At 39.9% G+C, this 21,695-nt stretch overlaps 1 protein-coding gene across 2 annotated transcripts in view; it reads right to left on the bottom strand.

The window, feature by feature from the left end:
• kif14 (kinesin family member 14) overlaps nucleotides 1-21,695 on the bottom strand; it is a 74,700-nt gene that overhangs the window by 12,074 nt on the left and 40,931 nt on the right. The window contains exons 16-27 of one of the 2 annotated variants that reach the window (XM_033027887.1): nucleotides 21,061-21,221; nucleotides 18,497-18,644; nucleotides 16,642-16,788; nucleotides 15,337-15,472; nucleotides 14,843-14,936; nucleotides 13,482-13,620; nucleotides 8,929-9,023; nucleotides 7,504-7,595; nucleotides 4,560-4,784; nucleotides 4,095-4,279; nucleotides 3,096-3,254; nucleotides 1,470-1,592 (exon numbers count right to left, since the gene is read on the bottom strand). In XM_033027887.1, coding sequence (XP_032883778.1) covers nucleotides 1,470-1,592; nucleotides 3,096-3,254; nucleotides 4,095-4,279; nucleotides 4,560-4,784; nucleotides 7,504-7,595; nucleotides 8,929-9,023; nucleotides 13,482-13,620; nucleotides 14,843-14,936; nucleotides 15,337-15,472; nucleotides 16,642-16,788; nucleotides 18,497-18,644; nucleotides 21,061-21,221 — 1,704 coding nt within the window. The remainder of the gene's footprint in view (nucleotides 1-1,469; nucleotides 1,593-3,095; nucleotides 3,255-4,094; nucleotides 4,280-4,559; nucleotides 4,785-7,503; nucleotides 7,596-8,928; nucleotides 9,024-13,481; nucleotides 13,621-14,842; nucleotides 14,937-15,336; nucleotides 15,473-16,641; nucleotides 16,789-18,496; nucleotides 18,645-21,060; nucleotides 21,222-21,695) is intronic. The other variant, XM_033027888.1, reaches the window with a different exon arrangement.

The raw sequence follows: 21,695 nt of genomic DNA, 5'->3' as shown, positions 1-21,695 counted from the left end.
AGTAAGACAAGACCTGCCATGTACAAAATCATGCTGACTGTCCTTAATTAACCGATTCTCTTCCAAATGGAAGTAAATCCTATCCCAAAGAATCCTTTCCAATAGCTTCCCTGCCACTGATGTGAGGCTCACCGGCCTATATTTCCCTGGATTATCTCTACTTCCCTTTTTAAATAAAGGAACATTAGCTACTTTCCAGTCCTACTTTCCAGTCTATGTCGAGAGAAGATTCAAACATCTTCATTAAGGCTCCTGCAATCTCATGTTTTGCTTCTCTCAATAACTTGGGATAAATCCTATCAGGTGTTGGGGATTTATCCGCCCTAATGCTTTTCAAGAAGAGCTGCACCTCCGCCTTCTTAATCTAAAGATGCCCTTATATATTATTATTCTCCACATTGACCTCATTGTTGTCCATGTTCTTCTCCTTGTGTGAAAAGTGTTCATTTAGTACCTCACCTACATCTCCAGACTCCAAGCACAAATTCCCATCTTGATACTTGAGCTCTGGTTATCCTCTTATGTTTAATATAGGTACATAAAGCCTTTGAATTTTCTTTAATTTGATTCACCAAAACTATTTTGTGGCCCATTTTGGCCCTTCTAATCACCTGATTGAGTTATTTCTTCCTTTCTTTATATTCCCCTGTCTAATTCAATCCTCTTAAGCCTGCCCGGTTTGAATTCATCCTCTTAAGCATCACTGCTCAGATTCTGTAGAATGGTTTGTCCAATAATGTTTTGTATTAAATGCTATTGGTATTTCACTTATCTTAACAAATATTGTATTGTGTGATAGGTTATTGTTTGAAATGTAAGTTTGTTGATTTAAGGGGCTGTCCCACTTGGGCGACCTAATTGGCGAGTTTAGAAGAGTTTGAAAAATTGACATGTTGAAGACCTCCTTTGACTATGTAGAAGACCTCCTTCGACTATGTTGAAGACTAGCTTCGACTAACTTCGGGAAAATTGGACACCGAATAATGGAGAGTGAAGACCACCTCCTTCGGTCTCCTTCAACCTCCCTTCGACTATGATGAAGACTATCTACGACTACCTTCGACTACCCTCGATTACCTACGACTAACACGCTGACCTACTACGACTAAACCTACGAGTAAAAAAATATCGATTTTTTTCCATGGCGACCGTTTTTTACTCGCGGGCATGGTTTAACATATTGAAAAAAAACGCCACGACCTAGCTGAGGCCTCGAGTACGCGGAGATCACTCTCGAGCCTGAAGGAGAGTTACAAAGACCTCCTACGACCTCGTGTCGACCACGCTGCAAACTCACAGATTAGGTCGATCAAGTGGGACAGGCCCTTTAGTATTTGCACGCTAATTTACAAATTCACATTCTTAGTATGTCACGTGCAATACAAACCAACATTATCAATAAAAACATTAATGACTATGTTCATACACACACATACACATACATAGATATATAAAAAAGGTCAGATTACCTCCATATTTGATGATGCTTTTTGCAGCATCTTCTGATGCTCTTTTATTCTTTTTAAGCCAATATCCAGGAGACTCTCCATTCCAGATCTTGCTCCCTCAAAAAAACTGGCCATAACATTTCTCTGAAGTAAATCCAATTTTGGAATTAGCTTAAAATGATCATGCATATACTATTGCTATAAAACTCTCATCTTGACCACGTTGTGCGTTGTAATTAAATTTGCGTAAAAACTATCCCTCATAGCGCTACAATTTTTCATCACCTTACTCACCATTCTCCTCTGCTGCAAGTTAAATAAGTTTTGTTCCAATCGGTGAAATAGTACAAAAGTTATGAAGGTTTAATAACCGTAAAAACCGCCCTTTCCGGAACACCCTGTCAATAACGCGGTGAGGAGAATAAAAAGCTGAAGTGGCGGAGGGTGTTGAGCAGCCCGCGCAGACTGCGGGGAGTGCACAGCCTGCGGACTGCTTCTGCGGCAACCAGCACGACCAGCCCGAAGCTGCTCATTTGAATCGGAAGCCTCTGAGTGAAAACCTGAGTGGGACCGGGACCTGCTGCGTGAGGCTAAAAGTGCGGGGTGAGCAGAGTGCGAGCTGCGTCTGCTCACCACCCCCCTACCCCTCCCCACACGCCACATCCCCTTCCCCCCCACCCCCCACTTTCCCCACACCCCCCCCCCCTCCCTCACCCCTGAGTGGTGGAATATCGCTTTGGGGGAACGAGTTGCATTGGGGGAACAGGTGAGTGGTGGAATATTGAGTTGGGGAATTAGTTGCGTTGGGGGGGGGGACAAGGTCTCACATGTGACTGGGACCCAACGAGTCCCACTTAGCCTAGTTGAAACTCTCTACCAAATGTTTGAACTTAGGAGGTATGCTGAAGCATGTTTTTTCCCCTCAAGTGAAATGTCATAGTAATCTGTTTGGCTATAAAACCAAAACAATGTAAAATCTAAGAAAATTACGTGAGGTATGCAAATGTGAAAGCAGGCCCTAATGAGTGAAAAATTGGGGTGAAAATAATGCAAAAAAAACATCATGTATCAATGGATCATTGTGATGGGCCACACGTTTCGGGTCGAGACCCTTCTTCAGACCTGCCTCTGAGTTACTCCAGGACTTTATGTCTATCATCGGTTTAAACCAGCACCTGCAGCTCCTTCCTACACATCAGATAAATGAGTCAATGTGTTTAAATGTAAATAGATGTGGTACCTAAAGGTCACAATGCATACAAGCAAAGGTTTATACCGGCGACAATTAAGCTGCAAGCTAATTTTCAGCTGTTTCTTTACAGCTGTATTCCATCCAGATAAATGGGCATTTTCTGCTGATGATCAGGGGCCAAAATAAGGGGAATGCAAAGTTGACCAACTCTCAGGCTGAAAATAAAAACAATGGATTTGGCAAACCTTCTAATGAAGGTTCCAGATTATTGTAGAATTGTTACTTGATATTCAGAGATGCAAACATTTCAAAATATACCTTTGGTTGATGTAGTGTCATGCTAAATAAAAATATTTCAAAAATGTATAATTGGGGAAAAATCATTTGATTAGTTGACCTCAATCTTGCAAGATTTCAGCTATTCAAAATCTATTCAAAAGCTATTCAAAAATCACCTTGTAACTATGTGAATCATCCATGTTCTCCTCGTCAGAATGCAACTCCATGCCCAAGAAGGCTGCCAAGTGACCTATGTGCTTTGCAAGTCTTCTAATTGTTTGTCTTATTTTGTTCCAAGCTTCCACCACCATAGAGGAAATATCTGAATCACAGCCCTGGAAACATGCAAACAGACATCAGTTTGCAACAAGGTATTGAATTAATTATACTTAAATTATTTAACAAGACCTAACAACCATTTCTCCAGCGTTTAGAATTAATTTACTGGACAAAATACAAGTATAAAACAATTCTGATACTTAAAAAACAAAAATGTGACAAATAGCAGAAGGTATGCTGAAAATAAAATACTCCAAATATTCAATTATCTATTGCAGCTTCTGCAAATAAATTGTCCTGAAGGAGATTTCAGGTTATGCCTGGTATAGTATAAAGATGTTGAAAGTAAATTAGAAGACTAGTTAGCAGAAATTTGAAACAAAAATAAAATCAACAAGGTCCTGTTTAATAAACTCAATACAATTATGATTTGGTCAGCCAGAATTTAACCTGTTCAGTGTCACCCCCGAGTATATTCGGGTCATGGCCAATCGTGAATAAAAAAACGAGGCAGTGAACAGTTTAAAACATCAGGTCTTGTTTAACGTTATTCATGGCCCTCCTCTTTATGCACCAAACCTACAAAAGACAGAGAGCTGGAGTACTCAACAGGTCAGACAGCCTTTCTGGAAGGGGGGGGGGGCTAGAAGAGAGGTGCTGGTGGAACAAAGTTGGGCAAATGATAGGTGGATACAGGTGAAGGGGGATTTTGATTGACAGCTGGATGGATCTTTTTAACATGAAGGCGTGATCTTGCATGATTGAATATGTATATTACAATTAGTTTGGTCTCAAGTATATGAAGATTTATAATTATCTACATTAAAGATCGTGCAAAAAAAAACCTGAAATCATTATCTTGAATGTTGCATATTCTTCTATTTTCTCCTGCCTACCTGCAATAGCAGTTGTAAGTTTCGTCCCAATGTTCTAACTTCCACAAGCAGTTCATCACCAATCATCCCAAAGCAAGTGTCCTGTGGGCCACTGTCTATCCAAAGCTTCACTAGAATGGTCACCCTTTCAAAATTTGATGTCACTCTGATGCAGCATGTCTGCATAGCTTGATTATTGGTGAACACTAAAAGAAAAGTGAGCAATTTAAAGCAAGATGTTAGTCTAAAGTTATGTATGTCAATTAAACAAAAGTAACCAAAAATGATTTCAGGTCTGCTTCAATGTCAATATTGCAGTTTGCTTTCCTCTCTCCAACCCTTACACAGTTAGGAGTCCTATTGTTTCAAAATAAATATTTCATGATATTATTGCAAATAAGTTTTTAAACAATCTTCTCCTTAAATATGTGCCAGGTACTTCCAGAGAAGGAGAATACATTAAAAAAAATGAAATTGTAGACTTACAATTTTCTTGACTCCCTTCATCAAGCTTTTCATAGGCATTGGAAATTTCCATTGTTCCCTGATGCACAGCAAGGAGATCAGTAACAAGTCTGTCAGGAATGTTCTCTTGTGATACATGATTTCTTCCCAGAAAATCAACAGCTGTGCCCAGAATTTCCTTACAAATGGCAGGCAACTTTGATTCGGAGGATGCTGGGCACATACTTTGAGACATGTTCAGTAACTCTGTTCTCAGATGGAAAGAAGGTGAAATGACTTGAAACCGTGTTTTAATTCTAGCCAGGCCAATAATAAAAGCGAACTGGTACACATAAAGTAAGAAGTAATGCACTTAAAATGTTCATCAAATCTAAACAAAGGTTATTCTGCTTCAGCAGGTGACTTACATGGAATATTACACATCACGTCCAGCATGGGAAAATACAAGTTATTTTGGGGAAATCTACAATAAACCCATTGCAGGGGTGAAGTTTCTCATGAGCTCCATCAACTTTGCAACAGCAGCACTTCCAGCCTCCAGGAAACACACAAAAGCAGGTCAAATCATCAACTATCTGCTGTGCAACTTCTGCCCCGGAGAGATAACTCAGAGGCTCCCTGCATTCCTCATCCTACCATAGAAGACCCATTGTTGCCTCAACCTCAACAAGGCAAGCAACTGAACATAGACAAAAATGCTGGAGAAACTCAGCGGGTGCAGCAGCATCTATGGAACGAAGGAAATAGGCCATGTTTCGGGCGGAAACCCTTCTGAACATGTGGTATCTGCAGTGTTGCCACGGTGAGAACAAGAATAATTTTACTTCAAGCACAAATTCATAGCAAAACCCATTTTTAGATGGCAGAAGAACATTTCCCAGTAATTTAAGTTTATAAATTTCAAAGCAGATTTGCAATCGTTGAGATAGATGTAATTTATCTGCACTAGATAAATGATAGCTGTTGATCAATCGGACACATTCACTGCACACATCAGAAAACAGACAATGCATCAGAAGTTCCTTATTTAATAGATGCAAGGTTGAATAATCGGTATTTCCTCAGCATTTCCTCTCTGTAAAATAATAACATTTAAAAACTAGTACATCTGGTTATTAGTAGATCAGATTTTCAGTTTCTTTAAAAAGGTTGTTTCACCTTGTCCAGAACAATACAACTGTTTTAAAGCAGGGTACACCATCAAAGCATCCAGCTATCTCATCCCTTGCTTTCCTGGGACAGATCTAATCCAGCCCCGGGATTTATTCATCCTTATGCATTCCATCTGGGCACCTTATCCGAGGAAGGATGTGCTGGTTCTGGAGAGGGTCCAGAGGACGTGTACAAGAATCATTCCAGGAATTAGTAAATTAACCTATGATGAGCGTTTGACGGCACTGAACGTACTCGCTGGAGTTTAGAAGAATGAGGGGGGGACCTCATTAAAACATACAGAACAGTGAAAGGCTTGGATAAAGTGGATGTGGAGAGGATGTTTCCGCTAGTGGGAGAGACTAGGATTAGAGGTCATAACCTCAGAATTACAGAACGTTCTTTTAGGAAAATGAGGAGAAATTTCTTTAGTCAGATGGTGGTGATTCTGTGGAATCCTTTGCCACAGAAGACTGTGGAGGCCTAGTTAGTGGATATTTTTAAGGCAGAGATAGATAGATTTTTGATTAGTACGGGTGTCAGAATTTATGGGGAGAAAGCAGGAGAATGGGGTTAGGAGGGAGAGATAGATCAGCCATGATTGAATGGCGGAGTAGACTTGATGGGTCGAATGGCCTAATTCTACTCCTATCCATTATGACCATCTCAACCACTTTGACACAGAGAATTATAGTCACTGTTTCTAAAATGTTCCCCCACTAACATTTTAACTACATATTTCATTTCTTAAGATAAGATCGAGGACTGCCAGTTTCTCTCAAAGGACTATCTGCAGGCCATGTAATAAAATTCTTGGATGCTTTTAAATTCTACTCCATCTAAGCCCCTTGCACTCAGGCAGGCTCAGTCAATATTAGGAATGTTAAAATCCTTTTCTAATATATTTTCTAATCACTTGCACTGCCTGAATACCAGCCTTCCACAAATGATGTGCTATGACGCCCAGACCCCTCTGTTCTCAGATGTTTACAGTCCTTCACTATGTAGATTATATGGGGGTTTTTTTTTTAAATACTTTCTTAAATATTTCTTGCAAAATGAACAACTTTACATTTGGTGTCTTTATAATTGTTTGTTTTGTTGTCTCTAAGAATGTTAATTTGTTCCAGTTATCACAGTTGTTGCACTCCATTAATTCTATTGAAATGATCCTTAAAAAACAATTATTTCCAGTCTCCCAGGAGGCAGCCGTGACAGATGCCGAAAAGCCGACCGGCACCGTGGAGGCATCGGGAGGGTCCCGGCAGCGTTCGTGGCGAAGGTCGGTGTGGCGGTCGAGGACGGGCCATGCGGGAGCCACAGGACACACCACTGGGAATAAAATAGGACTCGTCGTGGGGGAACCGCTGTGAGGGGGGATGGGAGAAGAACAGAGGACCTGGCGTGGGATACTTTGTAACTTTGTCAGCGCCATTTATGTGGCGACTCTTTGCATACCTTGGGCGTCACATGTGATAATAAAGAATAATTCATTCATTTTCAGACACCAAGATGTTCATGCAAATCTTTTTTTCTAAGACTAGTCCTCATTTTGCCACTCACTGGGATTTTTCGATTCCCACATGAAGAACAGATGCTTACCAAGTCTTATCATTGCTCCCTGATCTACATTCCAACAATCAATTAATAAATCAGGACAAGAACTTTGGGACAGGAAAAGGAGGTAAATAAATCTCCCAAAATAAATTGATAAAATTAGCCTCAACAACTGCAACAGTGAAGACAATAAAGCAGCATTCAGTATAGGTACAAGACAAATTGTTATATGGTTATAAAATAATATTTTAAATACCTGTATGTGCTGACTGCATATTTTGACTGGTTAGTGCTTGGATTCCTGCTAAACATCCAGACATTCGTTTGCTTTTGAAAAAACTTTTGCTTCTAAGTGGAGAAATGAGAAGTAGTTAGATAAAATACTTCATTTGCCACATTTATCTAGGCAGCATCAGAATCAAAATATCTAAATGCAGTTTGATGGACTGCTTTCCAAGTCAAGATACAAGTACACTCAAATGCAACACACAAATATAGATTCAATACTCAGGAACACAAGAGGCAGCAAAGGGTGGGCTCAGAGGGTTCAGCCCTCCCACCACTGAAAGCACCTGCACGAGGCACTGCCTTGAGATGGCAGCATTGTGAAGGATCCCCACCATCCAGGTCATGTCCTCTTCTCACTGTTACATCAGTAGGAGGTACAGAAGCCAGAAGTTCCACAACACCAGGTTCAGGAACAGCTACCTTCCTACAACCGTCAGGTTCTTGGACCAATCTACACAACCCCAACAATAAAACAATTTCTGCCTTTTGCTGATCAATCCCAAAATATATTAAAGGTAGACTCAAAATGCTGGAGTAACTCAGCGGGACAGGCAGCATCTCTGGAGAGAAGGAATGGGTGACGTTTCGGGTCACGTATCGGTGACGTCACACATTCCTTCTCTCCAGAGATGCTGCCTGTCCCGCTGAGTTACTCCAGCATTTTGTGTCTACCTTCGATTTAAACCAGCATTGCAGTTCTTTCTTACGACCGGAACGACCTGGGGGCTCCAGTCACGGAGCCTGCGGACTTACCATCGTGGGGCTGGCCGGCTTCGGAGTGTGGAGAGCTGTGGTGGCGTGCTGATGTGACCCGACTCCGGAGCTCGGAGGCTCCAGCCGCAGGTCTGGTGGACGGTAACATTGGGAGCTCGCGGGTCACTGGTGGGAGACCGCTTTTCGGAGCTCCCGCAACGGCAACTTCTCCCGCCCGAGTTGCGGGGTTCAAAATGACCTGGAGCGGGGCCTTGCATCGCCCGGCGCGGCTTTAACGGCCGCGGGACTTGCCATCACCCGCCGGGGGCTCCAACATTAAGACCCGGAGCAGCGCCTTACATCGCCCGGCGTAGCCTTAACAGCCGTGGGACTTGGCATCACCCGCTGGGGGCTTTAACATCAGGAGAAGAAATGGAACACAGGGGAGAAACAATTACTTTGCCTTCCATCACAGTGAGAAGGAGATTCACTGTGATGGATGTTTGTGTAAATTGTGTTGGCTGTGTGGCTTGGTTCTTTTCTTGGTGTATGACTGCAGAAACCAAATTTAGTTTGAACTTCTTTTGAGGTTCAAATGACAATAAATTGTATTGTATTGTATATATTAATATCATCTGAAAATAACTGAACTTTTCAAATCAACTAAATTAGAAGGAAGTAGATTTTAAAAACTGCGCACCGTCTCTTGGAGAAAGAGGAAGAGAGCGTCAAGTCAGTTTCCCAGTCATCATTTGGGTCATAAAATATGTCTTCATCTCCAGAATGCCTGGTGCCCTGTTGGGGAGAATAAACAGAGCTCCACTATTGTCAAGGAGAAAACAATAAGACAAAACAGGATGTTGTGTACCATATTATTTCACAATTTTTTACGTTGGCCACAGAAAAGACATCGGAGAGAGCTATACTTAAATATCAAGATGTAAAATCAAGTGCATTTTTCAAATATAAAATCAAATACGATGAAATACAAATATAAAATAAAATACAATGATAAAAGTAGCCCATATTGATCTAGGCAAGGTGGCGCAGCGGTAGAGTTGCCCAACAGCGCCAGAGACTCGGGTTTGATCCTGACTACGGGTGCTGTCTGTGCGGGGTTTGTATGTTCTCCCCGTGATCATGTAGGTTTCCTCAGAGATAGAAACATAGAAAATAGGTGCAGGAGGAAGCTATTTGACCCTTCGAGTCAGCACCGCCATTCATTGTGACCATGGCTGATCATCCACAATCAGTAACTGTGGCACAGAATTCCACAAATTCACAACTCTCTGGGTGAAAATTTTTTTTCTCATCTCAGTCCTTTTATGATTTTATGCGTTTCTATAAGATCCCCTCTAGGGGGCAGAGATCCCCTCTGGTAGGCAGTGACTTGTGGGGAACCGCAAGGCTCAGTGATGGGACAACAGCTATTTACAATATGCATTCATGATTTAGATGAAGCGATTAAAAGTAACATTAGCAAATTTGCAGATTTGCAAATTTATTCTTAAACAGTGGCCCCTGGTTCTGGACTCCCCCAACATCGGGAACATGTTTCCTCCCTCTAGCGTGTCCAAACCCTTAATAGAAACATAGAAAATAGGTGCAGGAGGAGGCCATTCGGCCCTTTGAGCCAGCACCGTCATTCATTGTAATCATGGCTGATCGTCCCCAATCAATAACCCGAGCCTGCCTTCTCCCCATCTCCCTTGATTCCACTAGGCCCTAGAGTAGAAACATAGAAAATAGGTGCAGGAGGAGGCCATTCTCCTAATAATCTTATATGTTTCAATAAGATCCCCTCTCATCCTTCTAAACTCCAGAGTGTACAAGCCCAGCCGCTAAATTCTCACAGCATATGACAGTCCCGCCATCCCGGGAATTAACCTTGTTAACCTACGCTGCACTCCCTCAATAGCAAGAGTGTCATTCCTCAAATTAGGGGATCGAAACTGCACACAATACTCCAGGTGTGGTCTCACTAGGGCCCTGTACAACTGCAGAAGGACCTCTTTATTCCTATACTCAACTTCTCTTGTTATGAAGTTAACAACACATGTGGTATCTGCAATGTTCCCACGGTGAGAACAAAAATAATTTTCCTTCAAGCACAAATTCAAAGCAAAACCCATTTTTAGATGGCAGGAGAACATTTCCCAGTAATTTAAGTTTATAAATTTCAAAGCAGATTTACAATTGTTGCGATAGATGTAATATGTACTGTTGTGACAGAATGGAGACAGAATGGAGCGGCTGGGCTTGTATACTCTGGAATTTAGAAGGATGAACTATGAACTGTGAGGAGGATGCTATGAGGATGCAGGGTGACTTGGACAGGTTGGGTGAGAGGGTAGATGCATGGCAGATGCAGTTTAATGTGGATAAGTGTGAGGTTATCCACTTTGGTGGCAAAAACAAGAAGGCAGATTATTATCTGAATGGTGTCAAGTTGTGAAAAGGGGAAGTCCAACGAGATCTGGGCCCTTGTTCATCAGTCACTGAAAGTAAGCATACAGGTACAGCAGGCAGTGAAGAAAGCGAATGGCATGTTAGCCTTCATAACAAGAGGAGTTCAGTATAGGAGCAAATAGGTCCTTCTGCAGTTGTACAGGGCTCTAGTGAGACCACACCTGGAGTATTGTGTGCAGTTTCTGCTCCAAATTTGTGGAAGGACATTCTTGCTATTGAGGGAGAACAGCGTGGGTTCACGAGGTTAATTCCCGGGATGGCGGGACTGTTGACAGAATGGAGCGGCTACGATAGTATACTCTGGAATTTAGAAGGATGAGAGGATATCGTATTGAAACATATAAGATTATTAAGGGTTTGGACACGCTAGAGGCAGGAAACATGTTCCCGATGTTGGGGGAGTCCAGAATCAGGGGCCACAGTTTAAGAATAAGGGGTAAGCCATTTAGAACGGAGATGAGGAAAAACTTTTTCACACAGAGGGTTGTGAATCTGTGGAATTCCCTGCCTCAGATTAGTGGAGGCCAATTCCCTGCCTAAAATTAGTGGAGGCCAATTCTCTGGATGCTTTCAAGAGACTTAGATAGAGCTATTAAAGATAGCGGAGTCAGGGGATATGGGGAGAAAGCAGGAACGGGGTACTGCTTGTGGATGATCAGCCATGATCACAGTGATGGCTCGAAGGGCCGAAGGGCCGAATGGCCTCTCCTGCACCTATTGTCATCCTTCTAAATTCCAGCGAATACAAGCCCAGTCTTTCCAATCTTTCCTCATATCCTGCCATCCCGGGGATTCACTTTGTGAACCTACGCTGCACTGCCTCAATAGCAAGGATATCCTTCCTCAAATTAGGAGATCAAAACTGCACACAATACTCCAGATGTGGTCTCACCAGGACCCTGTACAACTGCAGAAGGACCTCTTTACTCCTATACTCAAATCCTCCTACACTCCAAAAACGTACAGGATTATAGGTTATTTGGCTTGGTGTAAATGTAAAAATTGTTCCCAGTGTGTGAAGGATATTGTTAATATGCGGGGATCACTGGTCGGTGCGGACTCGGTGGGCCGAAGAGCCTGCTTCCGTGCTTTATCTCTTAAACTAAAACTGGATACGAAGGAAATGTTTGAAAAACCTGCGGCTCTATTCAACGAGAGCATAATTTATGTACAATCCAAATCCATACAACGATAACCAATTAATGTCTTACAAAAATCTAACATGGATTTTAAATTATCAATTGTCTCTTTATCTGTTGCCTTTGGAAAAGAGAATTCCAATCCTATACTCCCTCCACAATTAAAATAATAATTTAATTTTCTGAAAGGCCTGACACTAGCTTTGATTTATGTCTTTTCACTGCAGACTCCCCAAACAGAAGCCAGGCAGCAGCTTTTGATGACCTCCTCATCCCTTCCCCCAGACCATGACTCCATGCCAAGAAACACAGGTGGAGCGAAAAGTGAGATTGAAAAGACGTCAAAAACATAGAGGGTATTACATAATTTAAAGGCACAAAATACTGCCAAGTACTTCTATAAAAGCTTAATAAATTCTCAAACATTTTGTAGTGTACAAAGTATGTTCAAGATCTGAAAAGGTTGTTTGGAAAATCCACATATTCACCTATTGATTAAACTTCAGTGGGAGAAGCTAGAGGACTGGTTCTAATATCGAGGCCCAGACTAATGGTTTGGGATGTTTGGATTTGTTTTATCAGAATGGCTCCAGATTGCTTTCTGTATGGGCCATGAATCCCCCATGCCAGGCACATGGATACCATTTGATTTTTAAAGGATTGACTTTACATTTACACCACTGCTTATCAAGCCACAACAGCAAGGGCACAAATCGGAGAAACAGCTGCCCATCAGACAACATTGGATCTGTGATGTAGTATTGGATAGAAAGGTTTGACGAAGTGTGGGATTCTGCATAATAATAGGCAGAAATAAATAACCATCAATTAATTAAATGTGGCACAATAGCAAGGGCTTTGTTCAAACATAACAAAGGAAATCTTATATGGTTCAATGTTACAATACTAATTTGCATCACTGTTCCACAAGACTTAACAGATCAAATCATATTAACAAAACTAAAGTTTTCTTTTTGATTTCATTTATAAAGTGCAACTTGTAAATCTCAGCCAAGTATTTTAAGATAAAAACATGCATACATCACTTACGCGAGACGTGTTGATTCTAATCATAACCCAGAAGACAAATTGTTTGGCCAAAAAATGGACAGAATTGAAAATAAACAATCTAAAAGGCCAACAAAACAGGTAATTAAAAGTTTAAAATAATTAAGTAATAGCAAAGGGTAAGAAAGAAAATGAAGATATGTAAGCTTCAAAGAAAATGGAAAATAATATTATTCCTTTGTACAATTCTCAGGAAGGTATGGATGTCCTTGCAAAAGTCTTTACAAATTATTTCTCTGTAATACGATTCAATATTATGAAGCGCCTGCATTTGACCCCAACTCAGAACAAATACGCATAGCTTCAATTTTGGTGTAATCTCAAACAAATTATTTTTTTTAAAAAGAGTGCCTCTAAATAATTCTGTTCAAATATGCTTGAATTTTAGTTTATTATTTTGGATCAATCTGTCAAATAGATTCTACTGACTTGTATCAGCAATCTCAAATTGTGAAATGCAATAAAGTGGCTGCTTGTTTATTTATATTTTCTGTTCAAAGTTTGAGAAATGATCGAGTGCGGGCAGACAACAAAGCCAGATATTCTAATCATTCATAACTGAAACGTGAATTTTTACCTGATAGACTTCTCTCATTGCCGCCAGCTTGCATTCAAATTTCTCCAAGCTCCAGAAAGTGCTAATGCCCAATTTAGTATTCTTAACTTGAACCTGAATTGGAATTTGAAGGCTTTCATTCGTGTTGTCAGGCTCGTGTCTACAAAAAATAAAATTAACTTCAAACTCGGTCAAACTTACGCTCCAGACATCTCAAATACAAATGGCCCCACAGGCTCACCATTTATATTAAATTACACAGACAAAGCAGCTTAATGTGCTGGTGACTGGCCACTTAAACCATTTGGACTCACCTATCAGATACATTGCATGTGTCCTATACATCCCTCCCACACCTTATCTCCTACAGAAAACTGATTTGTATTTCTCTTTCCCATTCTGACGAAGGGTCCTCGACTCAAAGCATGAATGGTTTTTCCATGTGCTGCCTGATCTGCTAAATGCTTCCAGCATATTTTGTTTTTTATTTCCAGAGTTCCAGTTTCTGTAGTTCTTTTGAGTTTATTTTCATTTTATAATTATGTGTAATAATCGTTCAATCCATCATAATGGGGTTAGAGGCTCAGACAGCATCTCTGGAGAAAAGGAAAAAGTGATGTTTCCAGTCAACCCGAAATGTTACCTATACCTTTTCTCCAGAGATGCTGCCTGACCCGATGAGCTACTCCAGCATTTGGTGTCTATCTTCGGTGTAAACTAGCATCTGTAGTTCTTTCCTATCCACATTATGGGGTTAGTGGCTCATCGGCCAAAAGCAGAAATTACACATTGAAAAACAAGTACAGATGCTCTCCTCAATGGATGCACAAATCAGCACTTTCTATATCTGTCATAAATTCATAGCAAATTAGGTTTTTTGTCCTTAACTTTTAAATAGGCTGTAGACTATTTCAAATAATCTTTTTTTCTTGCATATTAGCTTTAATATTATACACAATGTTCTGAAAATACTGAAAATAAAAGAAATTTCTACAAGCTCAATATTTCTTATCTATTTCCCTACTATTAACTATTACCTTATCTGTAAAGAAAAGGTATGAACGACACCAGCTGTTTGTTGCATTCTCAGATTGTATACATGAAGGCAAAGGGTTAACTTTGCTTAGTTACATTTATTCATTGACATTTAATTGAATTGGGGCAATGTAGATACAAACAAATATATAATCAGACTGAATCCTAAACTATATAAGGATGCATTGTTTAAAATGATTTGAAATAATTTTTCTAATTCAGATGTTTACAATGTCAAGTAAAAAGGAATTACAGCAATAATTTGACATGAGAATCAAAAGTGTGAAGGGTGTTCAGCAGTAAGCAGATTGTGTATTTTATATGGGGGCTATTTTGGCGATGCTGACCTACTGAAAACAGTATGCTTCCTCAAGTTGTTGCTAATGGTATTCGCTTCTTGAACCATCACTGAAAGTTTCATAGAGTTCCAATATGAATGGTCTGAAACACAAAAATAGAAATAAATAACTAGGCCTGCTAAAGAAAATACATAAAACATTCTATTTGTAACATAAAAACTGGTCAGAACAGGGCAAAAATTGTACAATTGGTTTTAAAAAAAAATATTTACCAGCTGTCTCTCTCAGTTTGATCAGTACTTTATAAAATTGTTCACAGTATTATTCTGCACTATGGGAGATGCAACTTAATGCTCTAAAATTCCTCTTGATCACTCCAAAAAGACTTTGGAATCTTGGGACTGCAAACATCAGATGTACAATGTGAGCATCTTTTCAATTTTCTCTGAATATCATAAATTGAGATTAAAAGTCCAGTCAAGGTAGAGATTGATGCAAGTAGCTTGCACAGTCATTGTGTAATATTTAAAAATGTAACATACTTGTACATGGAGTAATATTTCGAGTCTTCCATCTCTTTTCTTGCTGCATCCTCTCCAAGTCTTGTGCCATCTTTCTCTTCTCTGCTTCCAGAGCATCCAGAAACTTTACGTGCCGTATATTATGATCTTGCAGAGCCTGAGAGAGTATTTTAGAGCACAACCGTTTAAGTCAACAATTAGGCACTCACTTCCCAAAGCACCCACCACTTGCCCTCCGCAATGGCATGAAAATAAGAGATACAATGAAACAAAAACAAAAAACAATTAAGTATGTAAATTGTATGTGTAAATTAAATTCTGAGCAACCAATAAGCAGTAACATAGCAGGTTCTGGGCCCTGATTGCATTTTCATGCTGAGTTGTCCAATCCTGGAAGGGTTCCAACAATTGTCACTGCACCCAAAATAGCACAACACTGGGAGAAAGCAGAAATGGACTGGATCACAAGGTAGAATCACCTTGAAAGTCTCCTACAAAATTCACGTCTGATTCATGATCATATGGATGACATGTGTCAATGTAACCATAAGTTTTTAAAAGAGGATGACAGAAATAATTATCACAAAAATTGGGAGAAAGCACAGAAGAAATACAGCTCATAAAATGTTGAAGCCTATTACAGATGGACAAACTTAAATATTCTTAAACATCTGTCTGAAAATGATAGACGCAAAATGCTGGAGTAACTCAGCGGGACAGGCAGCATCTCTGGAGAAAAGGAATGGATGACGTTTCGGGTCGAGAACCTTCTCCAGACTGAATCAAGGTATGTCTGAAAAAGACATCCATACTAAGAACATGATTGTTAAAGGCCTTCTAAAGGTATAAGATACCTTCAGTTGAAAGTCAGAATACATTAAAAATGACTCCTCAATTAATATTTAAATATCCTGGCTTTTAACAGCCAAGGATTATAATTTATGATGTATTTTACATACAATTACCTCTCCACTGCGAAAACAATTTGTTTTTGATCAATATGGATCTGGTGTCCTTATTGCAGAGAAAACAATGCTTTGACTTGTTGCTAATATTCCCAGTTGTAATCCAAATCCTTAAAATGTTTTTTTAATTCAGCTTATTTATAGTGGATCTTTATTTCAAAATTGGAAAATCATTCATATATCCAAACGCAAACGACAAATCATGTTCACTAAAAAAAGATCTGAAACATTTTAAGTCACAAGACAAGTCAAGGATTCCATTGCAGATAAGACGCCATTTTCCGAAAGTACCGAATCTAAAGAAAGTACGAGTAGGGTTAATATTTATAGATGGTTAAAAGATGTTTTAATATCACCGTACCTGTCTTGTGGCTGAAGCTTCCATTTCTAGGCGTTTCCTGTTCATCTCCAACTCTTGTTCAAGTCGTCTGTTTATATTCATCTCCTGCTGAAGCTGCTTTTTTACATTCAGTAGCTCTATTTCTTTCTTTTTTCTATTTTCATTCACCTGACCAATCAAGAAAAGTTAGACAATGCATAAATTATTCAGTTTTTACATTAAGAAAAATTAATCAAGGTCTACAGCGCTCACTCCCAGTTAGAAAAAGTCAGATAGACAACACTGGCTCCTCTATTCTGCTAGTGCTAATTTAGAAAAGCTCCAACCATTCTGTCAAATGCAATATCCCTTTCATAAAAGGTGGGAATGGAAGGTTGGTTCGTGAACAGTACAGAGAGGAGGCTAGATTGGGAGGCTATTGCTGATGGGGGGGCTGTAGGGATCAGCATGGGACCCCAGCTGTCCCAATTACATCAATCATTTTGATGGAGAAATCAAGTGTAATACACCAAAAGAAAACCAAAAATGTAAAAATATTCAGCAGGTCACTCAGCGTCTGTGGAGAGAAAGAGAGTGTTAACGCTTCAGGTCATTGCTCTGCCATGGTGGAAAAATGTGAAGTCATCCCCTTTGGAAAACACAATAGAAAGCACAAAACAAAAAATGTCATTATCTGTAGATAATGAGCCTTAAGAATTCTCTTCCCTAAAGGGCAGTGCAGGCTCAGTCTTTGAGTAAACTTAAAACAGATAGATATTGAGTTTGAGTTTAGTTTATTATCACGTGTACAAAGGTACAGTGAAAAGCTTTTTGTTTCGCAATAACCAATCAGCGGAAAGACAATACATGACTGCGATCGAGGCATCCACATTGGGATATTGAATGAAATGAAACAATATGGAGTTAGTGCAAGTGGCATTGGATTCTTGGTTCTTGGTCCTCCAAAATATTCCAAATGGAATTGAAACTGGAGGTGGCGGAGGGCGGACTTAAACAAAAAAGGGTTCTTGGAGAAGACGAACTACCTTAAATTTAGTTGCGTCTGGTTGGGTAACTATGGTAGGGTGAAGACTATTCCATGCTTTAATTGTGCGGGGGAAGAATGAATTGCTGTACAAATCTGTCTTGGTAGCTGGGATCTCAAATTGGATCGAATGCCCTCGTCTGCTCCTAATAGGTTTGGGTTTGATGTAGGTTTGGTAATCTATGTTGAGCTGACCATTTAACATTTTGTAAAAACAGATCAAACAGTGAGGTTTACGTCCGTCTTGGAGAGGGTTCCACTCCGACCAGTGAATTCAGTAGTTTGGTAACACTCGCTTCTCTCTCATAGGTATTTGTAACAAAACATTTAGTGCAAAATGCAAAAAAAGGATGGAAAGAAAAAAGATCAGCCAAGACCTTATTGCATTATAAGCCAGGTGCAAGGGCTAAATATCCCAAAGAGAATCACAGGAACACATACACATGCAACGTGGGATATACACAGAATTAGAGATTTGATAAAAGTAACGTGGTGCATCTTTCTGTGAAATTTTAATGTTAAATTAAATCTCCACTGAACTTTACTCAACAGTTTCACTCTCCCATAGTATTTTTTTATTCTGACTTGGTCTGCAGCAGTATGAAGGTCCTGACGGAAAATAAGGTGAACAATAACAACAGAAGATGCTGCAAACACTCGGAGTCAGGCAGCATCTGTGGAGGGAGAAACCATGAAATGTTTTGTACTAACTAATTAACCCAAAATACTAAGTGTTTCTCTTTCCACAAATGACATTTGACTTGAGTGTTTCCAGTATTATGGGCTTTTAATTTGCCTCCCGGATTTCCAATATAAACAAATAATAACCACATTAGAATTTAAAAAAATTACCAATTCCTCTTCAAGCCCTCTTATTTTATTTTCATACAGAGATTTTTGACTGCATAATTCCTCTTGAGCCATTTGTTTTGCAAGTTGGATACCCTGCATCATCTCTTGCTTAGCTTGCAAACGTGCCTCTTCGATTTCAACTTCAAGTCTGTAAATACAATTGCAGGAAAAAATTGGAGTTGCAAAGTTACTAAAAATAGTGAACTAACATCAACGTTTTACTTTTCAAAATTAGAATAGAATTTCAGCCCTCAACTCTATAGTTTTGAATTATACAACATCCCAAAAGAAAAAGAGTGGATTTCATCCTGAAGGTGGTGTGACATTGCAAACCTGTAACAAATTTCCCTAAAACATCCCCCAGTATTTATCGATAACCCTTCTCTATGTAGGACTCCCCTTGGGTTGGCTACCAGCCCATCATGTTAAATTTTAATATAATTCTCAGTGGAAATCAACATCGGGTGAGGTAATTGTTTAATTAATATTGCAGTGGCAATATAGGTTGAGACAATAAACAATAGACAATAGGTGCAGGGGTAGGCCATTCAGCCCCTCGAGCCATTCAATGTGATCATGGCTGATCATCCACAATCAGTACCCGGTTCCTGCCTTCTCCCCATATACCTTGACTCCGCCATCTTTAAGAGCTCTGTCTAGATCTCTCTTGAAAGTATCCAGAGAACCAGCCTCCATCGACCTCTGAGGCAGAGAATTCCACAGACTCACAACTCTCTGTGTGAAAAGGTTTTTCCTCATCTCCATTCTAAATGGCTTACCCTTTATTCTTAAACCGTGGCCCCTGGTTCTGGACCCCCCCCAACATTGGGAACATGTGTCCTGCCTCCAGCGTGTCCAAACCCTTAATAATCAAATATGTTTCAATAAGAATCCCTCTCATCCTTCTAAATCCAGCGGCTCCATTCTATCATCATGACAGTCCTGCCATCCCAGGAATTAACCTGGTGAACCTACGCTGCACTCCCTCAATAGCAAGAATGTCGTTCCTCAAATTGGGAGACCTAAACTGCACACAATACTCCAGGTGTGACCTCACTAGGGCTCTGTACAACTCTAGACCTCTTTGCTCCTATACTCAACACCTCTTGTTATGAAGGCCAACATGCCATTCGCTTTCTTCACTGCCTGCTGTACCTGCATGCTTACTTTCATTGACTGATGAACAAACTAGTCACAAAATACATGACAATACTGCATTACCACTGGCTCAAATGGCTGGACGTGTACCTTCCTGGATATATCTGCTTGACTATCCTTGATGTTTTGATTATTTTTCTGTCTAGGAAATATTACTCCATGACACTGATTTACCGCAGCAGTTGTGACCACAGATCAGCATATTTCACAGAAGTACATTACATCAATCTCGTATTTCCTAAATTTCTGCCTTGTTCGGTATGACTGGTGGTGACACAAATTAAATGTGCTGGATAAAGCAGCTGAGTTTGAGTTTAGTTTATTGTCCCATGTACTGAGGTACAGTAAAAAAAACTTTTGTTTCATGCTAACCAGTCAGCGGAAAGACAACACGATTACAATCGAGCCATCCACAGAGTACAGATGCATGATGAAGGGTATTACCTGAATAACATTCTTTCCTGCACTTCCTAAAAGTAACACCAAGATGACATTAACAAGTCCTTTACTTTTCCCATGAATTCACCTCAAGCATTTTTAGAAGTTTAAACTCTGTAACTTCTGAGTAGACAACAAACTAACAAATTTAAAAATACTAAAATGTTCAAGTTCATGAATACAAGATTATCAGTGAACTTCCTCCACAGCAATAAGATAGATATTTTGAAAATCCATATGTCCCCTTTACCTTTTCAAAATCACCATTCAGTAACCACTAAATTTGTCAGACTATAGTGTGTATTTTGCAACCCACATCTGTAAAACAATTATTAATTAATCTTTATAAGCACTGAAAATACTGGTGGGACCCTAAAGTTGAATAGACAATCAGCTGAAATGGTACACATTTGGGATGCCAGAGGAAATTGGAAAAGGAATAGTGGATTAGAGGAGTTTTATATCACATTATTTCATTTGATCAAAAATCAGTTTAAAGGAAAAAACATTTACTTGTATTTCTTAAACAATTATAATGTAACTCGCTTATTACATGCTTCTGACAAATATAGAATGCGGGGGGGGGGGGGGGAGAACAATCAGCTGGAGGAGTTGAGCAAAGGCAGCATCTATGGAGGCAGAAGATGGTTACATTTGTTTTGGTCGAGTTCTGCATCAGGACTCTGTAATGAGTTCAATCCAAAATATCGACCAGCCCTCTGCCTCCATAGATTCTGCCTGGCCTACTGAGTTCCTCCAATACTCTGTTTTTTTGCTGCAGATTCCAATAGCTGTAGTAGTGCCAGAAATGGTGTCCTGAATGTAGTAATGCAAGTATTTTACTACGAGAAATACCCCCATTGCAGTTTGCATTCACAGTCAAAAAAGATCAATTATCAATGAAGCTCACTCACATTTTCAAGCAATTAACCAAATATTCAGAAATAGCTGTTAGAATTTTGTTTTACCTTGCCTGTTGAGCTTGCATAAGTTCATTTCTTGCAAATTCAAAGTCTTTTGGAGCGTCTCGATGGAGTGCATTCGCTGAAGATGCTCTTTGCCCACTCTGAACTTCCAGTGGATGATTAAATTTAAAGTAATGATCTCCACCAAGTATTACTCTGTCGCCCTTTAAAATGTACAATATATATTTATAACTGTACCAAATATCTTACCTAGAACATAGAACAGGAAGCACAGGGAAGGCTCTTCAACCAACATTTGCAGAGCATGACTTAAGTTAAACTAATCTCATCTGCCTGCACATAATCCATTTCCCACCATTCACTGCATATTCATATGCCTATCCTAAAGCCTCCACAATGCCACTACCATATCTGCCTCCACCACTACCCCCGACAGCGCATTCCAGGCACCAACCACCATCTATGTAAAAAAAAACCTGCCCTGTACATCTCCTTTAAACATTGCCCCTTTCACCTTAAAGCTACCGGGTGGCGCCAACAATGGCTGCCTCGCCAACAGTCTGTCTGTCCCTTCCTTCTTTGCTGTTTCTTTAGTATGTGTTAAATGTATGTTTTTATTGCTCTTTAGCTTGTTTTATGTGGGGGGTGGGGGGGTGGGGGTTGGGGGAAACTTTAAA

Source organism: Amblyraja radiata, chromosome 10 (genome assembly GCF_010909765.2).
Source record: "Amblyraja radiata isolate CabotCenter1 chromosome 10, sAmbRad1.1.pri, whole genome shotgun sequence".
NCBI classification, from domain to species: domain Eukaryota; kingdom Metazoa; phylum Chordata; class Chondrichthyes; order Rajiformes; family Rajidae; genus Amblyraja; species Amblyraja radiata.
The sequence above is the reverse complement of the archived record's forward strand: the minus strand, read 5'-3'. Positions and strand labels throughout refer to the sequence as shown.